Source organism: Anarhichas minor, unplaced genomic scaffold (assembly GCF_050575085.1).
Source record: "Anarhichas minor isolate MPS153535 unplaced genomic scaffold, ASM5057508v1 ptg000027l, whole genome shotgun sequence".
NCBI classification, from domain to species: domain Eukaryota; kingdom Metazoa; phylum Chordata; class Actinopteri; order Perciformes; family Anarhichadidae; genus Anarhichas; species Anarhichas minor.
Window position 1 is genome coordinate 21293087 of NW_027466473.1, and position 16362 is coordinate 21309448.

At 40.4% G+C, this 16362-nt stretch overlaps 1 protein-coding gene across 4 annotated transcripts in view; it reads right to left on the bottom strand.

Annotated features, from left to right (window-relative positions):
• The window catches only part of jade2 (jade family PHD finger 2), a 162024-nt gene that overhangs the window by 31316 nt on the left and 114346 nt on the right, over positions 1-16362 (bottom strand). For all 4 annotated transcript variants that reach the window (XM_076101398.1, XM_076101400.1, XM_076101402.1 and 1 more), the window contains one exon: positions 6815-6932. In XM_076101398.1, coding sequence (XP_075957513.1) covers positions 6815-6932 — 118 coding nt within the window. The remainder of the gene's footprint in view (positions 1-6814; positions 6933-16362) is intronic.

Genomic DNA, 16362 nt, shown 5'->3' on the forward strand with positions numbered 1-16362 from the left:
GTGTGTTAAAGTTAAGAGTGTGACAAACATGCACTGAGCAAAGAACACAAGAAGATCAATAGAGATTAGATTTTTGTATGCCTGTATAGAGTTTGCTTGCAATCACACTTGTTTTATCATTCCTTAAAATAAAAATGGCTCCTTTCACAGCAAGGTCAGAGGTTAGTTCAGCTTACAACACCCTTACATCTTTTTCTCTCAATGCTTTCGTTTATTTAAGTAAAGCGATTCGTATTGTTATATAAATGAACTTGCTTTGCTTTAGAGCGGCTAGATTTCATTCAAGAAAACTACACGGATGTCAAAATATGGAAGAATTAGAGAAAGCTGTTTCCCCTGATTACTATGCACCTGCCACTTGCAGCACCACTGATGCACAGCAGCTTCTGATTCTCTACTGAGGCTGTATTGCACCAAAAAAAAACAAAGCTCACATCCTTCCTGTCTCCAGCGTTTAAAGTCTGAACAGAGATCTTTTGCAAGAACTGTGTCAGATCAAGAGAAAATGCTGTTTGATTTACAGATGGCTCAGGTTTCATCCCTCCACACACAAGAACATCTTATAGTAGAGATGTTAGCGATAATAGAGAATAAGTTTGAGCCTCAAAAATAACATTTTGTTTACATCCAAAGTTATGTTTAATGGTACAGGGTGTTGTTAGTCAGAACCTTATCACTAGACACACAGTATAACAACTATAACTCTTTCTGACAGCAGGAACTTTTCCAGGAACCCAGAAACCTTTTTAGGAACTAAGAGAGTTTCTGTGCTTTTCAAACAAAGAAAACAGGGTTTAAATTTAGTTCCGGGACTCTAGTTTTGGTGTCTTCAACCTTCTTTTCACTGCATGCACTTTTCCCTTCACTTTTTTAATTGTTCCTGGTCGGTACGGGTCACTGCAGGGACACTTTGACCCTTGTTTTAAGTTTAGCACATTAGCCTACTGAGAGGGGAACACTGGGCTTATGTGCTTGTTTCATGTCTTCTTTCAGACTTGAGAAAAAAATAAAACATCCAAAATACACAGTAGGTGTTTATTTTACTACTTAATTTACTACTTTGTCCATTTGCGTGTGTAGATTTCTCCTAAATTCACCAGAAGTTTATATTAGGTAATTCCTCATTTGTATATTTAACATTTCGTAAAACGTATATAACTACTACTACTAAGTAATAAAAACAATGAATCCTCTTAATGTAAGTAATCATCTGGGGAAGTTTGATGGTGATATCTATAGGCTAAAACCCCCTAAAGAGGATTTTGTAAAAGAGTGCAGGTACCTGACACTCCCCACTTTTCCAATTTATTTCATGGCTGTTGCTGAAATTGCGGAGGCCATTAACGCAGAGAGATCTTTGAGGAAGCTCCCAGCGGGGAACTCTTCTTCACACAGCTCGTATGTTGTAATTTCTTTCTTTTCTTTTCTTTTGACAGGACCACCATCTTATCCTCTGATCTCCCAGGGACCATTTTTTAACATTTCTCCCACATTTCTATTTCCTAATCTGATCTTGTTCTTTTATATGTTCTACAGCTTGGAAAGCTAGTCTTTGGGTTTTCAAGGACGCCTGCAGGCTCTGCTTTCCCCCCGCAGGTTTTAATCTCAGCGCAAATCCAACTATCAGCAGTGGGAACCTTTTTAAACACTTTCTTTTTTTGTCCGATGTGTGCTTTCTTTTCCTATTTTGTCGCTACATTCTGCTGTTGCCTTTCTCTCTCCATCTCTGCAATAATATCCTCCCCTCCAAACCGCCTTCCCTCTCTTGTTTAGAAGGTGCAACAGCACCAGGGGATTCGTCTTTTTGAAGTGTGTGATTAATTTCTCCTCTTTCTAGGTGCACTAAACTGCAGCGTGAGTCTGTGTGTGTGTGTAGCCACTGTGTCCCATTTCTTACCTGAGCTCATTAGTGCAATATGAGAATGTTTCTCTCTCTCTCTCTCTCTCTCTCTCTCTCTCTCACCCTTTCACAATCATGGTCGCTGCTCCTGTTCTTTCTTTCATCCCATTACCGTCTTGTCCCTTCCCATCCTCCTCTTCCTCCATCCTTATTTTCTCTGTCTTCCTCACACTCTATCACACATGCACACATGCGCACACACACACACTTGCTGAGAGCAGATCAGAGAGGCCAATACTAACCACTGTCAGCTTGTCACAGCTCAGTTTGAGCCAAAATGTAAATTTAGTGCACTTCCTGCATAATAATAATACTGTGTGTGTGTGTGTGTGTGTGTGTGTGTGTGTGTGTGTGTGTGAGTGTGAGTGTGGAATATGACTGAACTAGTATTTTTTGACACAAAACCCTGAGGTTTTTTTAATCACTGTGTGAGGGCTGGCAAAATATACTGATATTATATCGATATTGTGATACGAGAATAGATACATATATCGTCTTACATTTTGGATATTATAATGTGGTTATATATATAAGTGTTTTCCTGGTTTTAAATCAGAGTAAAGTGGTGTATTTTCTGAATTTATCAGCTTGCTTTAACTGTTGCCTTCACCCACTTAGTCGTTGTTACCAACAATACTGATGATTATTTATCAAAAATCTTATTCTATACAATATTTAAATTTCGTGATATTTCGCGCAGCCCTGTACATTTATGAATCACTTGCCACAGAATGATATGTTGTACCCTTCGGCATCATGCCTCCCCGTCTGCATGTGGGACTACAGGGATATCGGCCGCCTTGCTGGTAACATGCGAGCATTCAGAAAGCATGACGAGAGCTGCCCCCCCCCCCCCCCCCGACATGACAGACAGGCAGATAAACATGACAGACAGACAGAAGGACTGGCAGACAGAACGTGGAACATGACAGGTGAAGTGCTATGAGAGACAGACGGGCGGACAGAGGTTTGTGGTTCCGTTTCAGGAGGGTTAGAGGAGAGCTGTGTGTGTTTTCCACATTGAAAAAATTAAATAAAAAAACAAGCCTGTAGGGAGATGAGGGGAGGAGGGATAGTGGTGCATAGCAAGCTCGGGGTATCTGCAAGCTTCTGTAAATCAGAACTGGATGTCAGACATATTTTATATGCCAAAAAAATAAAAAATGGTAAAACAACCTTTTTTAAAACACATACTTTAAGACTGAGAATATTGTCAGTGTCTTTAGACCTGATATGCAACATGTTGCGCTTATTGTTCTGCATTTATATAAGAGCAAATATGCATTGGATCAAAGTGAATATGACCGACACACTATCAGTTTTAATTTATGTTGCATTTGTGATTTCCTAACTTTCCAACCCTGCTTAGACTAATTATCTAGAAAATCTATATTCTTTGCAAGGTTTTCAGTTACTTTGAGTGGCCAGAAAGACAAAATTGAAGACAACTGATGGACTGACTGAAACAGAGTGTCGGATGAGACAACCAAGGGTAAGATAGAGGAGAGAGAAAGAGGACACCGCAAATGAGAGGATAAGGAAAGGAAAGAAAAACAGATGGTGGAGAAAAATAGATTAAAGCAGATGATACGGAGAAACGGAGAGTGGAAAATAAGAGAGAAAGATAGAAGAGGAAGAGAAAATAGGTAGATACAAGGTGAGGGACACGACAAATCATTATAGCAGACAACCTCATCTTTCACTCTCTGGTGCTCTCTAACTCACACACACACACACACACACACACACACACACAAACTATCCTCTCTAATCTAACTCCTGTGGCAGTGAGAATAGATATGGCTGTTTAGTGCCAGCAGCACAGCTCCCGGTACCTGATGGCAGCAATCTGCTGAGTCAGCAGCTCTGCATGTGTGTGTGTGTGTGTGTATGTGTGTGTGCGTGGGAGACACAGAGGGAGTTGGAGAGAGAGTGAAAATGTTTGTAAGATTTAGTGGAGTGTATAAATGTGTGTATGTGCAGCCTTCCTCGGGAATGATGAGCACTGAAAATTGAGCACTTCTAACCACACACACACACACACACACACACACACACACACACACACACACACACACACACACACACACACACACACACACACACACACACACACACACAGGGGCGAGCTGACGAGAGTTCACTATCATTATCATGCCAGCGAGACGTAATTGGTATTACCATGACAACAAGCTTTCACTGTCACGGCCATGACGGCTGCAGGTCACGACTACCAGAACTAATAAGGGCTCCTCAACATAAAAGGCAGATGCAGGTCACTTTCATTTCTTAACAACTACAATTAAAGGGTAACTTTAGTATTTTTCCACCTGGGCCCTATTTTCACACCTTGTGTCAAAGCGACTAAAGGGGACAACAATCTTTGAAATTGGTCCAGTATCGAGCGAGACCGCAAAACAGACGGCGCCAATTTCCCACCGCCAAATTTAAACCCACTAAAAGTGGTTGTTTTTGCCACTGGCAGGCTCAGATTGTCCTTGTAAGTGTCTGACAACATTATGGAAAGGACACGACTTACTTACTTTTCGCTCGATCTGGTCTGTTCGTCATCGTGTCTAATAAAGTCTCGCTCAAGGAGAAGTCTCGTTCTACAAGAGAAGTGTGAAGACTTTGTTGTGTTGGAGCACAGAAAGCGTAGCTGAGTGTTATCGTTTTTAACGTCATGGCTGAATGTTTAGCGGATTTTGACAATGTGGATTCGCCGTGATTTCAGAACAAGACTTCTCCAAGCGAGACTTGGTTAGGCACAATAAAAAAACGGAGCGGACAAAGAAAAACGTTTTATTTCTCTGTAGAGTCGTTTCTATTGTGTTGTCAGACACTAATAATAACTATCTGAGCATGTCAGTGGCAACAACAATCACTTTTAGTGGACGTTCATTGACTGTGGAATTGCCCGTAAGGATTACATCGCTCGATACTGGAAAAATTGTTCAAAAATTGTTGTCCATATTGGTCACTTAGACACAAAAACATGTGGAAAATACCGAAGTTACCCTCTAACTCCATAAATAGGGTTTACTATCAACTAACTAACAACAGCCAATGAGAAACATCTGACTTTGTTTTAATGATCATGTTGATCGATCTACCGATGAAGGAAGTTGTCTGTGTCTTTATCTCTTCGAGAGTCCAGATAACTATCTAACTTGTAAATTACTTGCAAAATTGTAATAACAATTAGACTTTTTTTCCATGTTTAGATTGGCTTTAGTGTCTTTTTCTAGCTTTTAACGTCTACAGGTTACATTGTGTTTGGCTGTTGAAGGTCAGAGGACCGACATGTCATCAACAAAGTGATTAAAAGTGATGGACATCGTGGGAGATTCTTTGCTTTCTTTCTCCTCTACACTCGACTATTAGAACTCGCTGTACTCCTGTCTCAGCCGCAGTTCCATTCACCGACTTCAGGTGCTACAAAAACTGCAGCTGCCAGGCAAATGTTCACAGTTTCATGACATAATCACACCAGCTTGCTTTACACTGGCTCCAAGTCAGTTTAAGTATTGATTTTAAGACGTTGTTACTAACTTTTAAGGCTCTTCACAGGCTGGCCTCTGGCTCCAGATGCAATGTCACTAGACGTACTAAAGTCCGGATTGGTGTCAAAAGGTGAGGAGTCTCCCGGCTCTGGAATAGTAATAATGATAATACCAAGGGACACCGATCAGTCAGCGCAGTAACTTCATCTAAATCTCTATAAGAAAGCTAAATAAATAAAAAGGCACCATTACTGTTGTTTTAACTGTAATTGAATGTCTTCTTGACCATGTTTAGTCTCTGTTGTGTACAGTTGATTTTTATAAATGTATACATATAACAGCTGTTAGAAAAATGTTATGTATGTAAATAAAGTTGTGTTTAGTATTGTTATCATTATTGTTATAGGAATTAGTTTGCTACATAGACTGTGTATAAAAATAGGATGTAGTCACCGCGACATCACCCATTGGTTTGTGGACTGCTGTTTTGAAGCCTCACGTTTGGCATTTTGGCCGACGCCATCTTGTTTTTTGCAACCAGAAGTGCTACGAGCTAAGTACAACTGAACGCTTTTTGGTGACCAAAAAGGTCACAATCAAACACACTGTGAAAGAGTTAAAGTTGAAAGACAAAAACACAGACAACTTCAAAACTTACAGACCGGACAACACCATGGTAGAGACCTGTCAATCACAAGGTAGCCCCGCCCTAAAGCATACCCTGCGTTATGGTCTGTTTGACTCTAAATGGACCCTAATTTATTAAATGAACATCATGCTGTATTGAAGAAGACTTGAAACTAGAGATTGAGACCATAAACTCATGTTTACAGGAAATAAATGAAGTGAGAAGTAGGGTCATTTTCTCATAGACTCCCATAAAAATGGACATTTAATAGAATACTAAAAACTCACCAGATTTAACCTGGTGGTCCCACTAACAATATGAATCTCGTTTTGAGCAGATATCTAGCCAACACTGCAGCATCAACTCATCCACCCAGCTTTGTCCTTCATGTTCTCCATCACAGAGCAGCAGCATGAAACGCATCGAGGTCAGTCACCTGAGCAGAGTGGATAGGAAATCGAGCTCCATTTATGTGGACGGTGGGTATCAAAATATCCGGCGGAACTATTATTTCAGGGTTCATGGCTATGCAGGTGTCGAGTGTGGCCTGCTGTGCAAAAATGATGACAGGCCATTTCCAAAAACTGTCCACCCACCACACTCAGTCAACAAGGGTTTGGATGTAACCGTTATGCACTTGAGCTTTCCAAATTGCACTTTTTTTTTTGGGTGGACAGAGTGTGTGTTGGCGGTCTTGGCTACAGTGTTAGAGTGGGTTAAAGGTAACATTGGCATGTTTCGAATAATCACCACGGACACACTCGTGTTTTCTTTCTCTCTTACCTCCAGCTTTCTCCTCTTCCAGTAGTTGTATCTGCAGGTGGAAGATCTTCTCCTGGATGTCGCACATGGTGTGTTTCATTTTCTCCCTCCGTGTCACCATGTAGCATAAGTTACGCACCTGAAACACACGACATCGTCGTTACAAACACGGGCAGCATGTTGCATCTTCATCACCGTGAATGAGTGCAGGGACATGAACCTGACAGCGAGGATAAACATTATGACCTGCAGATGTGTGGATATAAATACAGACAGACACACTTTTTGTCCAATCGTGTCACAATCATACAACCAACACAACACACAGACTTAGGGATGCTTAACAGTCAATATTTATTATTTTAAAAATGGATCAAGCCTTACATCGCTCTTTCAGGTCATTGCTTCGCTTTAATGGCATTATCTTTGTGCTCACCAAACTCTTCTTCCACTTAGACCCAAACTCCAGCTGAGCCCTCCTGCTCCTCCATATTGCCAAATTACTATCATATGGCCCTGTAAGCAGTAGACGAGTGTGTATGTGAGTGCACGGAGAGAATAGAGCTGGGAGATGAATGTGTGCATGTTTATGTTAAGCACATATAGATGTTCAAAGAAAAGCTGTGGTTGTAAATGTGCGTGTGTGGCTATGTGACTACACAAACAAGAGAAGAAGACGCAGAGACAAGAAAGCAAGTGAAGAGGCTGAGACTTATAGAGAGACAGAAATAGATCGAATAGAGAGAGAGACAGGTAGGGAGAGAGACAGACGGTGCAAAGGGCTGAGTAAACAAGATTCGGCGCGGTCCCCTGGCAGCTGTAGATGTTACATGCTAACAAAATCATTTTATCTACAGATGAAACACAGTCACAGAGAGTGGATGCCCATGTTAGCTGATGATGTGGACAGAAAACTCCAGGAAAGGGGAGAGACTTATTCACATGCGGTCGCATATTAAACCCAACTTGTCAGCTCACACAGTTCAATCGGACTTAACTTTGACATGCAACATTATGAGTCTTTTCAATATCTGGGATCGATGTTGACTGATTCTAAACTTTATTTATGTACAGTAACTCTGCTGCTAAATAATATAGGAGATAGGAGGGATGCTATGGCTGGGTTATGTTGGAAAAGAACCACTTCATAAAGCTTGTCGTTCATACAGCTTGTCGCCCAACCGTGTTGGAAGAAGTCACAGTCACTGACGGGGCGAATAACCAACTCTCCTAGAGAGGGGCAGAATGCAATAATGCGTTTAAATATGTGAATACCAGCGCACACTTACAGGCAATTCCATGGATGTCATTCATAGTGTTGCACTTGGTTGCATGCATGAACAGTGACAGTTACAGTTGTGTAAAAGGATATGAGAAAAGCAAGCTACAGAGTGTGTTAACACACTGCATACCAAAGTACTGCATATTAACGCACTGCATACTAAAGTACTGCATATTAACGCACTGCATACCAAAGTACTGCATATTAACGCACTGCATACCAAAGTACTGCATACCAAAGTACTGCATATTAACGCACTGCATACCAAAGTACTGCATATTTACATACTGCATACCAAAGTACTGCATATTTACGTACTGCGTACCAAAGTACTGCAAATTAACGTACTGCATACCAAAGTACTACATATTAATGTACTGCATACCAAAGTACTGCATATTAACGTACTGCATACCAAAGTACTGCATATTAATGTACTGCATACCAAAGTACTACATATTAACGTACTGCATACCAAAGTACTGCATACCAAAGTACTGCATATTAACGTACTGCATATTAACGTACTGCATACCAAAGTACTGCATATTAACGTACTGCATATTAACGTACTGCATACCAAAGTACTGCATATTAACGTACTGCATATTAATGTACTGCATACCAGAGTACTGCATATTAATGTACTGCATACCAAAGTAATACATATTAATGTACTGCATACCAAAGTACTACATATTAACGTACTGCATACCAAAGTACTACATATTAACATACTAACACACTGCATACCAAAGTACTACATATTGATGTACTGCATACCAAAGTACTACATATTAACGTACTGCATACCAAAGTACTACATATTAACATACTAACACACTGCATACCAAAGTACTACATATTGATGTACTGCATACCAAAGTACTACATATTAACGTATTGCATACCAAAGTACTACATATTAACGTACTGCATACCAAAGTACTGCATATTAACGTACTGCATACCAAAGTACTGCATATTAACGTACTGCATATTAACGTACTGCATACCAAAGTACTGCATATTAATGTCCTGCATACCAAAGTACTACATATTAACATACTAACACACTGCATACCAAAGTACTACATATTGATGTACTGCATACCAAAGTACTACATATTAACGTATTGCATACCAAAGTACTACATATTAACGTACTGCATACCAAAGTACTGCATATTAACGTACTGCATACCAAAGTACTGCATATTAATGTCCTGCATACCAAAGTACTACATATTAACGTACTGCATACCAAAGTACTACATATTAACATACTAACACACTGCATACCAAAGTACTACATATTGATGTACTGCATACCAAAGTACTACATGTTAACGTACTTTATACTAATGTACTACATACCAAACTACTGCACACTAACGCACTGCATACTTACTTACTGCACACTAACTTAGTATATACTAATGTATGTTCTCTAAAGTCAGTCATGTATGTTTTCTTTCTTTCTTTTCATGTTTATTTATTTATTTTTTTTCTTACTGTTATGTCGTATATTTTGTTCTTATTATAAATACTTCTATTGTTTCTGTTTTTAACATGTAAAGTGTCTTTGAGTGCCTTTTAAAGCGCTATATAAATAAAATGTATTATTATTATTTATTATTACTGCATATTAACGTATAACGTTTCTTTGTTGCATGAAAAACATTGAAAAACGTAATAAAGTGACAGCTTTTAGCCTGACGCAATGCATTGTGGGGCAGTTGAGTATGGGCAGTAAGCTCACGTCTCATTCTCATGAGGGCATTTCTCGAGTACACATACACACTCAATTTCACGTCATACTTAGTATGAATATTACGTCAGTATGTGATTCTAAACACGGCCACAGAAACACACACACACACACAGCACTTAATGTAAACTTGTGGCCTTACTGTTCTGTAAATGTTTTACAAGACCATGTACACCACAGTAAAGGTTTATAGCAGTTTAATGTCCTCATAGGTGCTGCAGCTATTATAAACACTGACGTGTATGTGCAGGACAAATAATGGATCATCTCTGTTTATGTAAAGAACATACTGTGGTTTTTCAGGTGTTATATACTGAACAGACTACCCAACCCATAGTCGTGACAGCAAAGTAACTGCAGAGAGAGGAAGGAAGGGAGAGAAACTAATTGGGTCCAAGCCAGAGCATTTGAATCCCAAACTAACAAGCCAGAAACGGGATCTCTGCCAACTCTCACAACGGCAAATCAGTAATCATGTGTCTCTAACCACATCTGTGTGTGTGTGTGGCAGCATCATGCATGTGTGAGCCTGAAGATTTGCCATGGTGCCAATGGGACAGGACAGACTGTGTGTGTGTGTGTGTGTGTGTGTGTGTGTGTGTGTGTGAGAGAGAGTGTAGGAAGGCACAGGTATTAAAAAGGAAGAAAAAACCAAGGGAATACAGATATAAACACATATACCAGAAGATTACAACACAGGTGGGAACATGACACAAAACAACATCATAGATGGGAACTACCTCCTAAATGTGCACGTGTTTGTGTGTGTGTGCGTGTGTCTGTGTGTGTGTGTGAGCAAGGCAGAAAGAGAGCAAGGCCTTTATGTGAGTTTGCATTTGTGATAAAGAAACAGAATTGGTTTATTTGTTTACTTCTACAGTGTGTGTGTGTGTGTGTGTGTGTGTGTGTGTGTGTGTGTGTGTGTGTGTGTGTGTGTGGGTGTGCGCGCGTACAGCCGGTCTAGCAGGCTGACTGTTTATCTGTTGGTCTTGATGGATTCGTCAGCCTGGCCTATCTGACCCATTCCATCCCTGTTAGAGCACCGCAGATAAAAATAGCTGCTCAACTGGGACACAATGTGCAGAGCCTGGCTTTGATTAGGACACTCTGCGTGTGTGTGTGAGTGTGTGAGTGTGTGTGTGTGTGTGTGTGTGTGTGTGTGTACGTGTGTGTGTCTGTACTGTTTTCAAAAACAACTACCTCTGCCTGGACACGTGACAAAGGAGTGGGGAGCAGGATGGGCGGTAAAGATAAGGAAAGAGATGAGAGAGGAGAGGAGTTTGGAGTTAAATAATCACTCTGTTTATTTTCTAACACCTGTCCTCAAACCAACTTTGTTGCAGGGCAGCAACGTTTTGAATTGAAGTGTCCTGAATTTAATTTCTTGCTCCACTTAGCACAAGCAGCCTCTCTCCTCTGTCTCCCTGCTTGGCGATTACTTCCTCCACAATTCAGTCCTCCACTCATACCTGTGCTCAAACATTTTATCCCAACAACTCATCTTTACTTGCGTCGGGCTTTTTCTTTCCTCTTTAACTTCCTCTATCTGTCTTTGTCTCATCTCTGTCTGAGTCTATTCATTCAGCCCGAGCAGCTATCAATCACTGAATCAGCAAACACAGCGCTTCTTTCATTTTGGCTGTCCCACTTACATATATTCACCAGCAGACACAAATCTGACAACATGATTTGGGTGTTAAATCTGTTTTAATAAAACATTGCACACCAGTCTACAAGGGAGGGGTAAAAGAGAAGGAAGACTTTGACATTGCTTGGTCTGAAAGGTGGTGAAATGAGTCAGCAAAGTCTCATAAATGTTCAACAAAACCTTTGAGAGCCTCATATACACACAGCCAAAGACACCGAAAGGAAAACAAAGAGATAAAGAGAGATGTTGTTGTGGTTGCAGTTTATGAAATCATCAAAACTTTCACAAGTCTGGTAATCAGGAGGGACTATTTGTCTCTGGAAGTCTTCACCAGCCTGAAGTGAAATAACAACATGCCCTTTTTGTTATGCTGAGAGCAGCCGAGATGGGTTGTGAATATGATGTTTTTTCCACTGAACAGGTCAGGAAGTGACCACGCAGATAGTTTTCTCAATGATTGTGGGGAAATAAGCCAGTGAAGAGCAATCACATGCTCAAAGAACTTGTGTAAATTGGAGATATGTCGCCTGTTATCCATTTAAAATGTCTTTTTTCTGCACCAGTCCGGTCAATTTGACATTTTGTGGCACCGTCTGGTTATGACAAAGTCAATATGACATATTTGTGGACATTGGACGTTCATTAATTCGTCCGGTGTGAATCAAACTCGACAGGTAATTTGCTTTTTTTGGCATGTGAGCCAAAGAAGTGATTTAAAACACTGGCTGCGACAGAAGTAATAAAATATAATGAATCCATCAATAACTATTACGTTTCTTACAGCCAGGAAACAGTATTCCTTCTTTTAGCGCTCCTCATCCTGCTTCATCCATCCTCCCTCCTCCTTTAATCCCTCTGCGACTGAACCCACCTCCTTTCTATCTCACCCATCCAAGACACGACAGGCCGGAGATAATCAGCATTACAAGTGTATTAACTGTGATGAGCAAAGCCAACGCCTCTCATGCCCCTCTCTCTCTCTCTCTCTCTAACCTTCACACTGTCAAGCTCTCTCACCCGTCAGTGTGTGTTATCACCTCCCTCTGCACTCATCGTGTCCTTACAATTGAATGCACACACACATAAACAACGATGGTACACAAACTATAAGCACACATGTTCACAATCCACTTGCTGACTGTATATCTTGCTCTCACACTCCCCCTCGCTATTCAGTCGCACACACGCACGCACGCACACACACACACACACACACGCACGCGCGCACATACACACACTGAGGGGTCAGCAGAGCACTGGCTGTCATCAACCTCTAATTACTTCAACAGGTGTCTGGCTGGAGGGCACCACGTGTGTGTGTGTGTGTGTGTGTGTGTGTGTGTGTGTGTGTGTGTGTGTGTGTGTGGGTGTAAGAAAACAAGGGAAAGTGTGTGTGTACGTGACAGAGAGAGGGAGTTACTAGCTACTTTTCCATCTAAATATTGCCCAAATTAAGCACATTTTCAAAAGGTCAGCCATGGAAATGATCTACTGAAGTGCAGTTGGTACTGGACTTTTACAAACAAAAATGATTTGGTTGATTTTTGGTTTTACATTTAAACACAAATTTGACAATTTGAGATATGTGATCAGGTCAGGTAGGTTAGGACATTTTAAACTTTACAAGTAAAAACTACATTGAAAGCAACCGCGACAGTCAATTCTGAACAATAAACATCCCTGAAAATTCTAATGGGCCTTTTGCGCAGGAGACATTTTGACCTGTCATGGCAGGAAAAGCAGAGATGTTAATAATAAGATTAACAATGGCTCCGTTATATTCAAATGTCCCAGTGAGCCATGACACCGTGACGGGGAGCGCTAACCATTTATTAGAACATTTTCCATCAGCATTTATTGCATATTCTCTGTTTTAATATGCCTTCTCTTCCACTTTTCAGCCAGGTAACGGTTACAGCTTTAAGAGATTTGTCGTTCTATATTTTACTATTCAATGCACAATTTCAAAATGTGCATAACAACAGATGGATGGAAACATACAGTTTTTAATGAGTGTCTTTCCATTCGGTGGTTGTGTGTAGGTGCATTTGAAAGACAGTGTGTGTGTGGGTGTGTGTGTGTGTGTGTGTGTGTGTGTATGTGTGTGTGGTGTGTGTGTGCGCAAGCTGCCACGGGTGGAGAGGCAGCAGCTACGTCAGAACTAATTCCCAAACTGATCTCGAAAATAGAGATAAACCCAGTGGGACCAGAGAGGGAATGTATGTGTGTGTGTGTGTGTGTGTGTGTGTGTGTGTGTGGGTGACTAAAAATGGATTTCATGGTATCGACATAAGTGATATGTGATATGTGACATGTGGTAAATTGCTGTGCTACAGACATACAGAGAGAAAGGAAGAGATACAATAAAGATGGTGCGACACAAAACAATCAGACACATTGTTTTAAACCAATCTATTATATCTCTCAGCCAGAGAGTGAAAAGTGTAGAAATATGCTAAAAAACAAAAATGGGATAACAGCTTCTTTCTCTCTTCACTCCTCCAACTAACTTCCAGCTCAGATCTATATTGACCCGACGCTCTCAGCTCCCAGCGTATCGACTACAAACCTGTGCTGCTTACTAATGAGCACCATCGACTGCTCATCGGCCTTGAAACACACAGACACAACTGAGAGGAAGCAGCCAGCTAAAGATCGGGATTATTGATCTTTAATTGGCCCAATATCACCCCAAACCCCAGTGTGGAGAGCCTGGGTTAATTACTAACAAGACAATCCCGACTGGAATAATCTAACTGGAGTGTGCACTTAAATGCAGACAGCTTGCTTTAGGAGGAGCTCTGCAGCGATTACAAGATCAGTTAATCAATTTGTCACATGTTGCTTGAGTATGTTTCGTCTATTAGTAACATTGCTGGGTTTATTGTGCTGATTTTACATCAATAATTATTGACAGCTATAAAAAAAGGTTAAATCATTCAACCAAAACAAATGCAGGCGGTTGTTCACATCGCAAAGAAAAATAAATAAACACCAGAGCTGGATATTGGTACTGATCTCCTCAAGTTTCATACATCAGATAAATATCAATATTGCATAAAGGACTTCTCAGAATTTATCCTGGGAATATAAATTTCTATTTATAGAAGTAGAATCCAAGCTTCCACAGCTTCACATCTTGTAGCCAGAGAGAAGATCCCCACAGCAAACACAAAGCGAGAGCTCAGATCAGTGTGAAGTCTTTCTTTCAGTCTGTTCCTCTCATAGATCACTAGAGTGGCTACGAGATATCCAAAAGCAAGACGACCAAAGACTTTGCCTCATGCTATGTTACACAAAACCGCAATACTGGTAATAAACTATAGAAAACATATCTAAAAGAAAATGTCAAGTATGTCTTGTAAAAGGTGCCTGGAAAGGTTCTCGTTCCACAATCAGAGATATAACACCCCAGTGACCTGCACCGTCAAACCAAATAGCCTGTGCAACACGTCATAAATCCTTTTCATCATCCTTCAGGGACAGTTGGAGAACTCTCCCACCTGGCATCCTCATCCGTCACAACATTACACATTTATGAATGAAAATGAAAACCTGTCGGAGAGACGTAAATTTGTTGAACGGAGAGCCAGAAAAGAAAGTTTAGTTCATGGTTGACAAATATCTCGACCGTGAAGTGTGTTGAGAAACACACGCGATTTGTTTTAACCATGGTGGGTGCGCAAAACAAACGCCACCGACATGTGAAGCTACTGATCCTGTATTGATGCATATGACACAGATCTTTGGTGAAGAAGCTTGCTAATCAGGAAGTATTGATCTGCTACAGGAGTTTATTGTTGAGAACCTGATACAAAGAGAGAGCCAACAAAGACACAAGGAACTGATCCGTCACTGGCTATCAAACCAATGCCGTTGGCTATTATATATATATATATATAATATATATATATATATATATAATATATATATATATATATATTCACATTTTCAAAAGGACTCAAACACAAGCTTTATTGTTCACCTTAAGGGAATAGTTAACATTTTAGGACACACGCTTATTTGCTTTCTTGTCGAGAGTTAGAGTTATACGCCTCTCATGTCCAAATCTACATTTATGCTGGTTTGAATAGTTTTGTACAGCAAGAAAATGCAAAATATTTCCCTGAAAATATTTCCCATTGTTTTGTTGTTTATGTGTATGTAAAGCTCACACATTATATCTTGTTTGTTCAAAAACAACGAGTTGCAGATGTATGTGGGGTTACGTGACTTTCTCTCAGTTGGGAGCTGGGACTTCCTCTGTGGGTGGTCTCTCTCGGCTTATTTCCCAAAACTATTACTTTAAAAACACAGTGAACACTAAGGGATTAAAGTCAGACGAGACTCTGGCAATGCTTTTATTGTGGTAGGCTGGATGAAGTGGATAGCAGACAGCTATCAGACAGCTGCAGCTCAGGAGCAGAATGCATTACTCCAGGTCTCAAATTGCTGCTTTGGCTATCTGTGCGTATACGGATTGATTTTAAAATACTATTACTCGTTCATTACTCGCCAAAATACATCTCTGCTCTGCTTCTTCAGAGCCTCCAGACCACTCAGGTCCTCTGGGACCGGATTGGTTACTGTTGTGAAGGTTAAAACTAAACACGGCGAAGACGCCTTTAGCTTTAAGAAACACATATCTGGATCAAACTTTAGACTCTTTTGAATCAAGGCTGAAGCCCTTTCTTTCTTTTTGTAATCAAAGCTGATTCATTATTTCCTGCTCATACTCTTTTAAATGTTGTCTCCTGCCGTATGTAAAGCTCTTTGAAATGTCTTTGTGTTTAAAAGGTGCTATACAAATAAGCTTGCCTTGACTTGCCAAGTTCTATACAAGCCCCCTGCAACATAAACAGACTGTA